General features: G+C 49.8%; 2 protein-coding genes across 7 annotated transcripts in view; both read left to right on the forward strand.

The window, feature by feature from the left end:
• Nucleotides 1-4327, forward strand: part of USP20 (ubiquitin specific peptidase 20) — a 55356-nt gene extending 51029 nt beyond the window's left edge. For 5 of the 6 annotated variants that reach the window (XM_060200327.1, XM_060200329.1, XM_060200332.1 and 2 more), the window contains 2 exons: nt 1007-1078; nt 1989-4327. In XM_060200327.1, coding sequence (XP_060056310.1) covers nt 1007-1078; nt 1989-2149 — 233 coding nt within the window. In that variant the 3' untranslated portion in view covers nt 2150-4327. The remainder of the gene's footprint in view (nt 1-1006; nt 1079-1988) is intronic. The other variant, XM_060200328.1, reaches the window with a different exon arrangement.
• GPR107 (G protein-coupled receptor 107) overlaps nt 1-12389 on the forward strand; it is a 352434-nt gene that overhangs the window by 107417 nt on the left and 232628 nt on the right. The gene's annotated exons all lie outside the window — the stretch shown is intronic.

Below are 12389 nucleotides of genomic sequence, written 5' to 3' on the forward strand. Positions count from 1 at the left end.
TGTCCTGGGAGGCAGGTTAGGAGCAGTGGCCTCCAAGTCCCAACAGGGCACCCAAGCTCTGCCTGACCAGTAGGTTTCAGGTGCCAGCTGACACGAACAGGAAACACAGCTGTTCTGACCACAGGGCTGTGGCTGCTGTCCCTCTCTCTTCAGTGGGACAGAAGCCATCTTGCTCTGTCCTGGCCCTCTCCTCTTCACTCTCCCTCCTGCCAGACATTCCCTTTGGGGCTTCTGTTGTCCTAAATCAGGGATTTTAGCTGGCAGAGCACCTGGGCTCTGTGGCCTCTGACTGCTTGATTTACGGAGGTGGGAACAGCAGAGCCCACACTCTGGCCCATCCTCACCGCCCTCCAGCCCTTACTCAGGCTCAGCTCTGGTGCCAAGAGTCCACAGAGCCAGTAGGTCCCAGGTACTGAATGCCTTTGCTTGGAGCTCCAACCAGGCCTCCAGAGGAAAGAGGACCTTACTGCTGTGCATACCCCTCTGGCCATTGGGGACCCTGGGAACTCTCCAAGGCCTCCCTTTGTGGGCTGAAGAATCAAGAACTGGGTCTGGGACTGCAGCCCCACCTAGGGCCCTGACTTGGCCTCCTGCTTGCTCTGTTGGACAGTCCCCACAACTGTTTGTTAACTGCTCTTGTGTCACGATAGGGGGTCCCTGCAGTAACGTTAAGGTGATGCCCCCCCACCCCAGCACGACCTCCTGTTCCTTTACCCCCATATGGTAAACTATGGCACCTGCACTCTAGTTTGGAGAATTCTGTTTGCTGGGTCCAGCATGCTGTGAGGTTACTCGGCCCCAGGGGCCTGTAGAGTAATGCATTGAGAGCCCCAGCGCTTCACCCTGAAGGAACTTCGTCCCACTCCTTGCACCCAGGATACCTGCTCTGTGGTCACAGGTGTTAGTCACACACAGAGATGTGGAGGACAGGGCAGGACTGGGGCTGGGGATCTTCCACTGCTGCCGAGCCCAGAGGCCTTGAGCCTGTACCACCACTATGTTGCAGAACCCCCTGGGCCTATTGACAACAGCAGGATTGCACAGGTGAAAGGAAGTGGCCACATCCAGCTGAAGCAGGGTGAGTCTGGCCACCCTGGCCCTAGTCTCCTGGCCCAGCCACTCCAACTGCTCTAGTGTCTAGTGTTGGATACCGCCACCCCCACCCCCACCCTGGGAAATGAGGGAAGCAGCTAGAGATGGTTTAAGCAGCTTTACAGGACCAGAAAAGTAGCTCACTTGGATAGTGCACTGCTTTGCCATGCACACAGCACGGGTTCAAGCCCAGTCTCCGCTGCACTGGAGGAAGCTTTGATGCTGTGATCTCCTTCCCTCCTTTCTCTCTGCCTGCCTGCCTGTCTGTCTGCCTGCCTCTCTCTCTCTCTCTCCCTCTCCCTCTCCCTCTCCCTCTCTCTCTCTCTCTCTCTCTCTCTCTCTCTCTCTATATATATATATATATATATATATATATATATATATATGAAAAAGTCATCCTTCCAGCACAGTGAAGTACCAGTAACAACAAAATAAATAGATACAATAAGAAACTAGGGGGTCAGGCAGTAGCACAGAGGATTAAGTGCACATGGCACAAAGTGCAAGGACCAGTGTAAGGATCCTGGTTCAAGCCTCCGGCTCCCCACCTGCAGAGGGGTTGCCTCACAAGCGGTGAAGCAGGTCTGCAGGTGTCTATCCTTCTCTCCCCTTCTCTGTCTTCCCCTCCTCTCTCCATTTCTCTCTGTCCTATCCAGCAACAATGACATCAATAACAATAATAATAACCACAACAACTGTAAAACAACAAGGACAACAAAAGGGAAGATAAATAAATATTTAAAAATAAGAAGAAGAAGAAACAAACCAGCTTAGTAGAGTCCCATGGTGGCCACCCCTCCCCTGGCCTGGCCCTCCTCCAGAGCCACCACTGTCAAAACAGACTGGAGCGGCCAGAACAACCCTGGCCCAACCAGCTGTGCCTCTTGGGCCCACAGGTGCTGACTACGGGCAGATCTCCGAAGAGACCTGGATCTACTTAAACAACCTGTATGGAGGTGGCCCTGAGATCGCCATCCGGCAGAGTGTGGCCCAGCTCCAGGACCCAGAGAACTTACACGGGGAGCAAAAAATTGAGGCTGAGACCCGGGCCGTATGACTTGGGGGCAAGTCTGTAAGTCTCCCTCCTCCCTCTCCAGAGACCCTCTCTCCTGTCCCACTGAGTGTCGGCAGAGCACACCCCTCACACCTTCCTTGAAGCTGCTTGGAAGGACCCTATGTGGGCCCCTCTGGGCTGCGTGATCTGGGTGCCCCCAAAGGCCCCCTGCCACCCCCCCTCCTTCCCAGAGAGGGTGAGTGTGTACCCAGAAGAGAGGAAGCCACTTTGGAATCCCTGATGTGTGAAAGGGCAGAAAAGTTGTTTGGCTTCACAGTGAGTAATGCTACAACTAGGAGGTCTATCCACTGAGGCTTGTGTGAGTGACTGAGGTCTGCGACATTAACTCAGGTCTCTGTCATGGCGTGTCCTCCAAGCCCGCCCTCTGGCCCAGCTTTCTCTCCTGGAATCCAGCGTCAGGGGCTGTGGCCTCAGGAAGAGGTTATTTCCCACTAGGCCCTCGGTCTAGCACCAGGTTGATTGTCAAGCTGTGCAGCAGTGAGGACGCACTGTCACCAGTTCTCCTGAGGTCCCCCTCCCCCTCCACTTCCTGGGTATCACCAAGGTTCCTGCAGGCTGGAGACTCAGGAGTCCTTAGTGGCTGATTCTGAAAGCATCTGGATGCTCTCATCCTTGCTGAGCTGGCCCCAGGGAGTGGCTGTAACTTGCCCCCCGGGAGCCAGCTGATGAAACAGAAATACCTCAAGTTGCTATTGCTTAGCTGTTGGTGCAGCTTCCTGGGGGGCCTCTCTTCTTCTTTTTAATTTAGAAATTGTATTTATTTATTAGTGAGAAAGAACCAGACATCATTCTGGTACATGTGCTGTTGGGGATCGAACCTGGGACCTCATGCTTGAGAGTCCAATGCTTCAGCCACTGCACCATCTCCCAGACCACCCTGGGGGCCTCTCTGACACTACTGAGCTGAGCTGCCACAGCCCTTGTCCCAGGGAAGTCCTCATGTGTAGATCCCAGACATCTGTGTTCTGGGTGCTCAGTGAGGCCACCAAGGGCACAGAGTTACCAAGTCCTGCTTCTGGTGGCGCAGTTGCCCCTGGACAAAAACCACTGGGTCATGATGCTTGCCTGACCAGGACCAAGGCAAAGGGGGAGCTGGGGAAGGAGTCCTGGGGGTGAACCCCCAAACTGCCATCACCTCCAGTCTCTAGAGACAGATGTCACATGAGGATCCCAGCAGGAGACTGGTAGAGCCTGAAGCTCTCCAAACATGTGGTTCTCCTGGGCGATGGGTGTTCCTGGACCCCATTTCTTTTTTTCTTTTGTCATTATTCTTTATTTTTTATTTAATTTCTCTATTGGTGGATTAATGGTTTACAGTCAACAGTAAAATACAATAGTTTGTACATGCATAACATTTCCACAAAACAATACAACCCCCACTAGGTCCTCTTCTGCCATCATGTTCCAAGACCCGAACCCTCCCCACCCCCCACCCCAGAGTCTTACTTTGCTGCAATACACCAACTCCAGTTCAAGTTCTGCTTAGAGTTTTCCCTTCTGATGTTGTTTTTCAACATGTTGTTATTCTGATGTTGTCTATGAGTGAGATCATCCCATATTCATCCTTCTGTTTCTGACTTATCTCACTTAACATGATTCCATCAGGCTCCATCCAAGATGGGGTAAAGAAGGTGAATTCTCATGAACCTGGGACTTTGGAGCCTCAGGGATAAGAGTCTCCTTGCATAACCATTATGCCATCTACCCCTGTTAGCATTTCTCAGTTTTCCACATTCAACCCCCTCTAGGTCCTCCTCTGCCATCATGTTCCAGAACCTGAACCCCCACCCCCACCCAGAGTCCTTTACTTTGTGCAATACAGCAGACCCAGTCCAAGTTCTGCTTTGTGTTTATTATTCAACTATTTTTTTTTTTTGTAATTGGATTTGTTTCATTGAAGCTCTCTAAACATGTTGCTCTCCTGTGTGATGGGTGTTCCTGGACCCCATTTCTTCCCCTGCCGGGGCACCATGTTGATCAAAGACCTGGCCACAGTTGGAACTCCCAGCATTCACCATGGCGACCCCCTTGCAGAGTCTGTGGTGGGCACAGTGCTTGCTGTCAGTGCCATAGACTGCGCTGTGCGGGCTGTGATCTCAAACCACATGCACCGTTGCATCTGTGTTCAGAATGTCATAATAAATACACATGCACCCCTGATCCATGTCCTTGCCTCTGCATTCACCCAAGCTGGCTGTCTCAGGGAGGGGGCAGGGGGACCAGCAGTGCTGGGTGGGGCTTTGCTGCAGTGCTGCAGTGGCGACAGACCAAGGACAGCAGCAGCGGTCAGAGATAAGAACACCATAGATGAGAGTGGTGCTTTGGTCTGTCTCCCTCTCTCGTTCTCAAATAAATAAATAAATAAATAAAAGAAGCAAGAGGATGCTTCCTTTGTTTCCCTTAAAATACCAGGCTTTTAAGTGGTTCAGTCAAATACAGGTGCTAGAATCTAAACACAAAGCATTTGTCTGTTGGTTCACCCCCACCTGAGTGGGTGTAGGGAGTGCTGTTGACAAGGGAGACTGGCCCCCTGTCTTCTTGGCTCCTGATTGAGCTTCTCTGCTTGGCTGGGCTTGGGACTTCTCCAGAAGCACTTTTCAGAGGAGCCAAAACCACCCCTGCAGGAGCTGTGGGCCCCTGCTTCTTATGTCTGCAAGGCCGTCTCATCTGCCTGTGCTTTTGCTCACAAGCCTGCACCAGAAAATACATTTGGTGAGGCCTGGGAGGTGGCAGAGTGGCTAGAGTGGTAGGCCCTCAAGTATGAGGTCCCAAGTTCAATCTCCAGCATTGCATGTACCAGAGTGATGCTCTGGTTTTTGCTTTTACACACACACACACACACACACACACACACACACACACACACACACACACACACACACTCACTCTCTCACTCTCTCTCTCTTCATTTGGGACTGGCAAAATAGCTTCTATGGGTAGGGCGCCTGCTTCACCATGCACTTGGCCCAGGTTGGAGCCTGGTCCCCCACCAGACTGTGGAAAGCTTTGGTGCTCTCCCTCTGTTTCTCAGTTTCTTTTTTTCCTATTTTTTTTTTTTAAATTTTGCTTATTAATGAGAGGAGAGAGGGAAGTAGAACCAGAAAATTACTCTGATACATGTGCTGCCAGGGATTGAACTCTGGACCTTATGCTTGAGAGTCTTAATATTATACCACCTCCCAGACCACTCTATTTTTCTTTCTTTTTTTTTTTTTTTTTTTTTAAGATTTTACTTATTTATGAGAAATACAGGAGGAGAGAAAAAACCAGGCATCACTCTGGCACATGTGCTGCTGGGGATTGAACTCGGGACCTCATGCTTGAGAGTCCAAAGCTTTATCACTACACCACCACCCGGACCACTCCTTTTTTTTTTTTTTTTTTTTAGATTTCATTTATTGATGAGAAATACAGGAGGAGAAAGAAACAGACATCACTCTGGCACACGTGCTGCCGGGGATTGAACTCGGGACCTCATGCTTGAGAGTCCAAAGCTTTATCACTGCTCTACCTCCTGGACCACCTCTGTTTCTATTTGTATCTGAAAAAAAAAAAAAAAAAGGTTGGCTTAGAGTGGTAAAGCCTCAGTGATGAGAACAACAATAACAGAAAAGAAAATACATTTGCATAGAGTACAGCCACCAAAAAGTGAAGCTGCTTGTGCCACGGTGAATTCTGTGCAAAGAGAAATGACCCAAGGGGCTGGGTGGTGGTGGTGTGCCTGGTTAAGTACATACATTACAATGCACAAGGACCTGAGGTCAAGCCCCCCATCCCTCCTGTAGGGGGAGAGCTTCATAAGTGATGAAATAGGGCTGCACGTGTCTGTCTCCCTTTCTCTCCCCCCCTCCTTCCTCTCAATTTCTGGCTGTCTCTATCCAATAAATAAAGATAATAAAAAAAATTTAAGTAAGAAAACTGAGAACTAAAGAAAAGAAAAGATCCTGAGTGCCTTTCACTACTGAGTTTCCAGGGCCAGAGAGCCTTTGAGAAGGTGGGTGATATTTAGGGCTATGCCTCCCTCTGACTGTTCTGAGCCATAGACACAGCACAGAGCAGCTCGTCAGCTGCAGCCGAGGCCAGCTGGGTGCAGGAGAAGCATGTACCTTTAGGAAAAGCCACGGGAGAGAGCAGTCCTGCAGCCTGGGGTGGGGAGCAGTGGGCAAAGTGTTGGACTCCCAGACTTGAGGTCCTGAGTCCAACTCCCAGCATCCCAAGTGTTAGAATGATGTTCTGGGAGGCCAGGCAATGGTGCGAGCACATCACCATACGCAAGGACCTGCGCTTGAGCCCCACTCCCCACCTGCAGGCGTCAGGAGTGGTGAAGGAAGTCTACAGGTGTTTCTCTTTCTCTCTCCCTCTCTAGCTCCTCTCCCCCTTTCAATTTCTCTCTGTCCTATCAAATAAAGTAGAAAGAAAAGGGGGAGGAGAGATAGAACAATGCTTGGTTCTCCCCGATCCCCTTTTTTTCATAAATAAATACATGAACCTTAAAGAAAGGTGGTTTGTGGGGGCCGGGCAGTAACGCAGCGGGTTAAGCACACATGGCGCAAAGCGCAAGGACCAGAAACCCGGTTTGAGCCCTTGGCTTCTCACCTGCAGGGGGGTCGCCTTACAAGCGGTAAAGCAAGTCTGCAGGTGTCTTATCTTTCTCTCCCCTTCTCTGTCTTTCCCAGCTCTCTCTATTTCTGTCCTATCCAACAACGACAGCAGTAACGACAACAAGAATAATGATAAACAAGGGCAACAAAAGGGGAAAAAATAGCCTTCAGGAGCAATAGATTCATAGCAGGCACCGAGCCCCAGCAATAACTCTGGAGGCAAAAAATTTTAAAAAGGGAGCTGGGTGGTAGCACAGCAGGTTAAGTGCACATGGTGAAAGCTCAAGGACCAGCATAAGGATCCTGGTCAAGCCCTCGGCTCCCCACCTGCAGGGGAGTCGATTCATAGGCGGTGAAGCAGGTCTGCAGGTGTCTGTCTTTCTCTTCCCCTCTCTGTCTTCTCCTCCTCTCTCCATTTCTCTCCTATCCAACAATGACAACATCAATAACAACAATAATAACTAAAAACAATTAAAAACAAGGGCAACAAAAGGGAAAATAAATATTTTTAAAAACATTTTTTTAAAGGTGGTTCACATTGTAGTTGGTATAAGTTCTGGAAAGCCATCCCAGCACAATATTAGGATTTAGTCCCCAGCCCTCTCCTGGATTTGAAGCTAGCTATTAGGCCAGGTGAGGGGTGTTTGTTAGAGACTCAGAAGCGGGGAGAGTCCCAACAGACTGGGCAGTCTGGCCTGCAGCACAGTGAGAACACAGGGACGAGGGGATACGCCCTGATCCCAGTGGAGCTGATGGGAGGATGAATCGTGTTTTCACCACAGCTCCTTAGTTCTAAGGACAAAAACATGGAGGCCCTTTTAGCTTTGCTTGTCCTTTAGTGGGCTATGTAAATTAATGTCACTTACTATAGCATCTGAACAGACAGCTTAATTTAGGATCTAATGGGCATTTTATGAAACTTGGAAGAAACAATCCCTTACACAAGTGGTTGCTAAGTGCCACTATCCAGCCTTTGTATTTGAATCCCAAGTCTCATAGTACCACTGTCATGACTGCCTCCCTTTCTTAGGAAAAGACCACAGAGGTGCCTTGGGACATGGTAGAGTGGATAGTGTCTGACTTCACAAGCATGGGGTCCTGATTCCATCCCTAGCATCTCAGATGCCATACTAACACTCTTTGTTCCTCATATAATAAATGAATAAGGAGGTGACACAGTAGATGAAGTGTTGGACTCTCACAAATGAGATCCTGATTCTAATCCCCTGTATTCCAGTGTGCCAGAGTAATGCTCTGGTCTCTCCCTCTCATAAATAAATACATTTTGAATGTAAATGAATAATGGATCTTTTAAGGAAAAAAGGGGGGGGAGAGAAACCAGGCAGTGGCACACCAGATAGAGTGCACATATTATCATGTCAAGGATCCTGGTTCAAGCTCCTGGCCTCCATGTGCAGGGGAAACCTTCATGAGTGGTGGAGCAGTGCTATAGGTCCCCCCCCATATATATCCTCCACCTCAACATCTTTTTTTTTTTTTTGCTTTCAGGGTTATAGCAGGGGCTTGGTACTGGCACTACTACAAATTCACTGGTCCTAGTGACCATATTGTTTTCCTTCTACTTTATTTGATAGGACAAAGAGAAATTGAGAGGGGAGAGGAAAGTAGGAGAGGAAGATAGACACCTGCAGACCTGTTTCAGTGCTCGTGAAATGTCCCCACTGCATGAAGGGAGTGGGGGCTTGAACCCGGGTCCTTGTTCAGGTCCTTCCACACAGTACTATGTGTGCTTAACCAGATGCACAACCTCCCAGCCCTCCAACCTCTGTGTTTATCCAAAAAACAGAACGTTTTTTTTTTCTCCACACCGAACTATAGTGATAACCCTGGTAGCAATGAAAATATATATATATATATATATATATATATATATATATATATATATATATGATAAATAAAATAGGAAGGAGATACGGGGTGGTGGCAGACCTGGTTGAGCGCATGTTATACTGTGCAAGGACTGGGTGCAAGCCCCCTGGCCCCCACCTGCAGGGGGAAAGCTTCACAAGTAGTGAAGCAGTTCTGCAGGTTTCTCTCTATCTCTCTACCTCTCTATCTCCCTCTTCCCTCTCAATTTCTGGCTGTCTCTACCCAATAAATAAATTTTAAAAATATATAGGAAGGAGAAAAGGAGCACAGAAGCCAGGGGCAAAAAGGCCAGGCCGCTTCCAGGGGCAGGAGGCAGAGCCCAGGAACAGAGCTTCTCACTGCTCTGCACATAAACCCCCAGAGCACAGCGAGGTCTCCACTGCTTGCTCCCTCCCACAGATCATGCTGCTCAACTTTTGCAGCAAAACTCCCTGACAGTCCCTGAATTACAATTTCAGGGGCTCAGGCGTCCACCAGAGGTCGTTGCTTCCCTGGAGTCCCAGCGGTGAAGGTCGGGAGGGCGGAGGCAGGGTGGGGTGTGGCTGCGACCAGCGCGGCGTTGCCGGTTCCCGAGCTGGGTGGGTGAGACTCCACTCCTTCCAGAGAAGCCTGATGGACAGGTCAGCAGCGTGGCCCAGAGCCTTCTGAGTCAGGCGCTCGGTGCCTTCCAGCCGGTTCTGAATTATCCAAGCCATTGTCCCGGCCCCTCTACTCTGTTTGCTACCACTTGCTTCAAACCCCAAGGCGGGGAAGTTGGGGGTGTGCACAGCACTCTCCAGTCACGTAGCTTATGGGACTTGAATACAAGAGGTCCCAGTGTCCATCCCAGGTCACCCGCAGCCAAAGCTGAACAATGCTCTGGTCAAAGATAAACTTCCCCCACCCCCCAATGTCTTCCCGCCTCCAGGAGGCGCAGGTGTGAGTGAGCTGACAGCGCGCTCCTGTCCCAGGTTCAGAACACAGATGCAGGTGCCACCACGGCCTGGAACAGGCCCAGTCAGAGCCCACACTTGTTTACTGCTGCTGAGCTGGTGAGAAGCTCCCAGCATGCTTCGGAAGGCCATGGTGTCCTCACTCCCTTACCATTGGGGAGACTGAGGTGCAGAGAGGTGGGGCTTAAAGCAGCAAGTCCAGCTCAGGTTTGTCAATACTGGTCCTTCAGGAGGGGAAGGTGTCCTGTGAGACAGGAGGAAGCCCCCCATCTTGCCCACGGGCTTAGAGACCATTTTGGAAATAGGGTAAAGTACAGGCAGAACATTCTGGGAAGTCTCCCTTTTGCTGACAACCCAGGTACAAGGACCTTACTGCGGAGGATAATTGAGTCACCTTGGGCACTTTACCACATGGTTTTACTGAGAACCACAACTTCCTTTTAAAAGAAAATGTGGGCTAGGGGGATAGCATAATGGTTATTCATGCCTGAGGTTCCAAAGTCCCAGCTGAGCAATGTTTTGGTAAAAAAATAGATTAATTTAAAAAAACGTATTGAGCTGAAAAGATGACATAATGGTTATGCAAAAATATATTCATGCAGGGTGGGGGTAGATAGCATAATGGTTATGCAAGCAAACTGTCATGCCTGAGGCTCTGAAGTCCCAGGTTCAATGCCCTGCACCACCGTAAGCCGGAGCTGAGGAGTGCTCTGGTTAAAAAAAAAACAAAACTGGGGAGTCAGGCGGTAGTGCAGAGGGTTAAGCGCAGGTGGCGCAAAGCGCAAGGACGGGTGTAAAGATCCCGGTTCAAGCCTCCCGGCTCCCCACCTGCAGGAGGGTCACTTCACAAGCAGGTCTGCAGGTGTCTCTCTTTCTCTCCCCCTCTCTGTCTTCCCCTCCTCTCTCCATTTCTCTCTGTTCTATCCAACAACGACGACATCAATAGCAACAACAACAATAAAAAACAAGGGCAACAAAAGGGAAAATAAATATTTTAAAAAAATTTTTTTAAAAAAAGGATTACAAAAAATATCTTCATGCCTGAGCCAACAAAGGTCCCAGGTTCCAGTCCCCAGTAGCACCATAAGCTGCAGCAGAGCAATGCTCTGGGCAAAACAAATAGGAGAGTGGGGCAGGCCCTGGTGCACCCAGTGCATCATGGTACCTAGTTCAAGCTCCCAGTCCCAACCTGCAGGGGGGACACTTCACAAGCAGTGAAGCAATGCTACAGGTTACAGGTCTCTCTCTCTCTCTCTCTCGCCTCCGCCAACAATTTCTGTCTTATCAGAATTAAATAAAAGTATTTCGGGGGGTTAGTGGTGTGGGAAGTGGCAGAGCAAGGCTAGGGCAGTAAGTACTCTGGCATATGCAGTACCAGGGATCAAACTCAGGACTTCATGCTTACAAGACCAAACCTCTACTACTACGTCACTTCCTGGCATACTTTAATTTTTAAAGATATATCAGATGTGTAACTCACATGAGTCAGAGGGACAGGGGGTGAGGAAACACTCTGGTACATGCAGGGCTGGGCCTGAACTGGGAACCTCACGCACACAAGGCTGAGGTTCCACCAATGGATCCATTTCCCCAGCAAGAGAACCACAGCTTCTAGATGGTTCCACAGGATGGCTCCCTAATCACCCCTCCCCAAGGGCTTCAAATAACTGGGGCCTTCTTGCATGAGGCTGAGAGGCCTGGCAAGGTATCTAATGTGCACTCAGAGTCCTTGTTACTATTTCAGTTCCTGGACGGCTAAAATCAGTCTGAAGAGGCTTAAGAAGCAAGGCAGGCGTGGGGGAGGGCAGTGGCGCACTGGGTTAAGTGCACATAATATGCACAAGGATCCTGGTTTGAGCCCCCGGTCTCCCACCTGCGGGGGGGGGGGGGCACTTCACAAGCAGTGGAGCAGGTCTGCAGATATCTATCTTTCTCCCTCTCCTCTCAATTTCTCTCTGTTCTGTCCAATAAAATAGAAACAATGGCTTCCAGGAACAGTGGACTTGTAGTGACAGCACTGAGCCCCAGCAATAATCCTGGAGGCCAAAAAAAGCAATATTTAAGTCCAGCCCCCACCTCATTGAAGGACGCTTCAGTGCTTGTGGTCTTTTTTTCATTCTGTCTCTGTGCCTCTTAGCCTGTCTGGAAGAAGAAAAAGACTAAGCAGGAAAGAGGTGTGGCACAGACCAGTCAGATCTATTTGCCCTACCCTCTAAAAGGCCAGGGAAGTTTTGCCAGCGTTTGGCAGTGAAGCTGGGGCTCCCCTACACAGCGGTTGCCAGGCACCTGGCCCCTCCTTGAAAGCTGACCTCTCGGCACTGCCAAGCAGTCTCACTGGTGGAGGTCAAGGAGAGCAGTCATGTGGGGGGCGCCTGCTTTGCTGTACGGGTGACCCAAGTCCAAGCTCCTGGTATACCAAGAGAGCACTATAGTAGCAGGGGAAAGCTGCAGGGATATGGAGTCTCTCTCTCTCTGTCTCTTTTTCTCTCGCTCTGAAAATGCCCACCAGTTAAACCCCCAGATAGTAACATAAGCCAAAGTTGAGCAGTATTCTGGTAAAAAAAATAATAATAATTAAAATAAATAAAATTGGCCCAATGCACAGTAAAGATCAGGTGATGATGAATAAAAAAAGCTGGGGTCCCCACCAAACTACCAAGAAGATAGACCTGAGTGCCTCTGACGCCAGGCTGCATGTGCTCAGACTCATGGTCCGTCACAGTACACTGCCTCCCCCAAGGACCCCAGTAGCAGTTCTGCAAAGCCAGAATCACTGCCAGTTGAGTGTGCATGCATCTA

This window comes from Erinaceus europaeus, chromosome 10, assembly GCF_950295315.1.
Source record: "Erinaceus europaeus chromosome 10, mEriEur2.1, whole genome shotgun sequence".
In the NCBI taxonomy this organism is placed as follows: Eukaryota; Metazoa; Chordata; class Mammalia; order Eulipotyphla; family Erinaceidae; genus Erinaceus; species Erinaceus europaeus.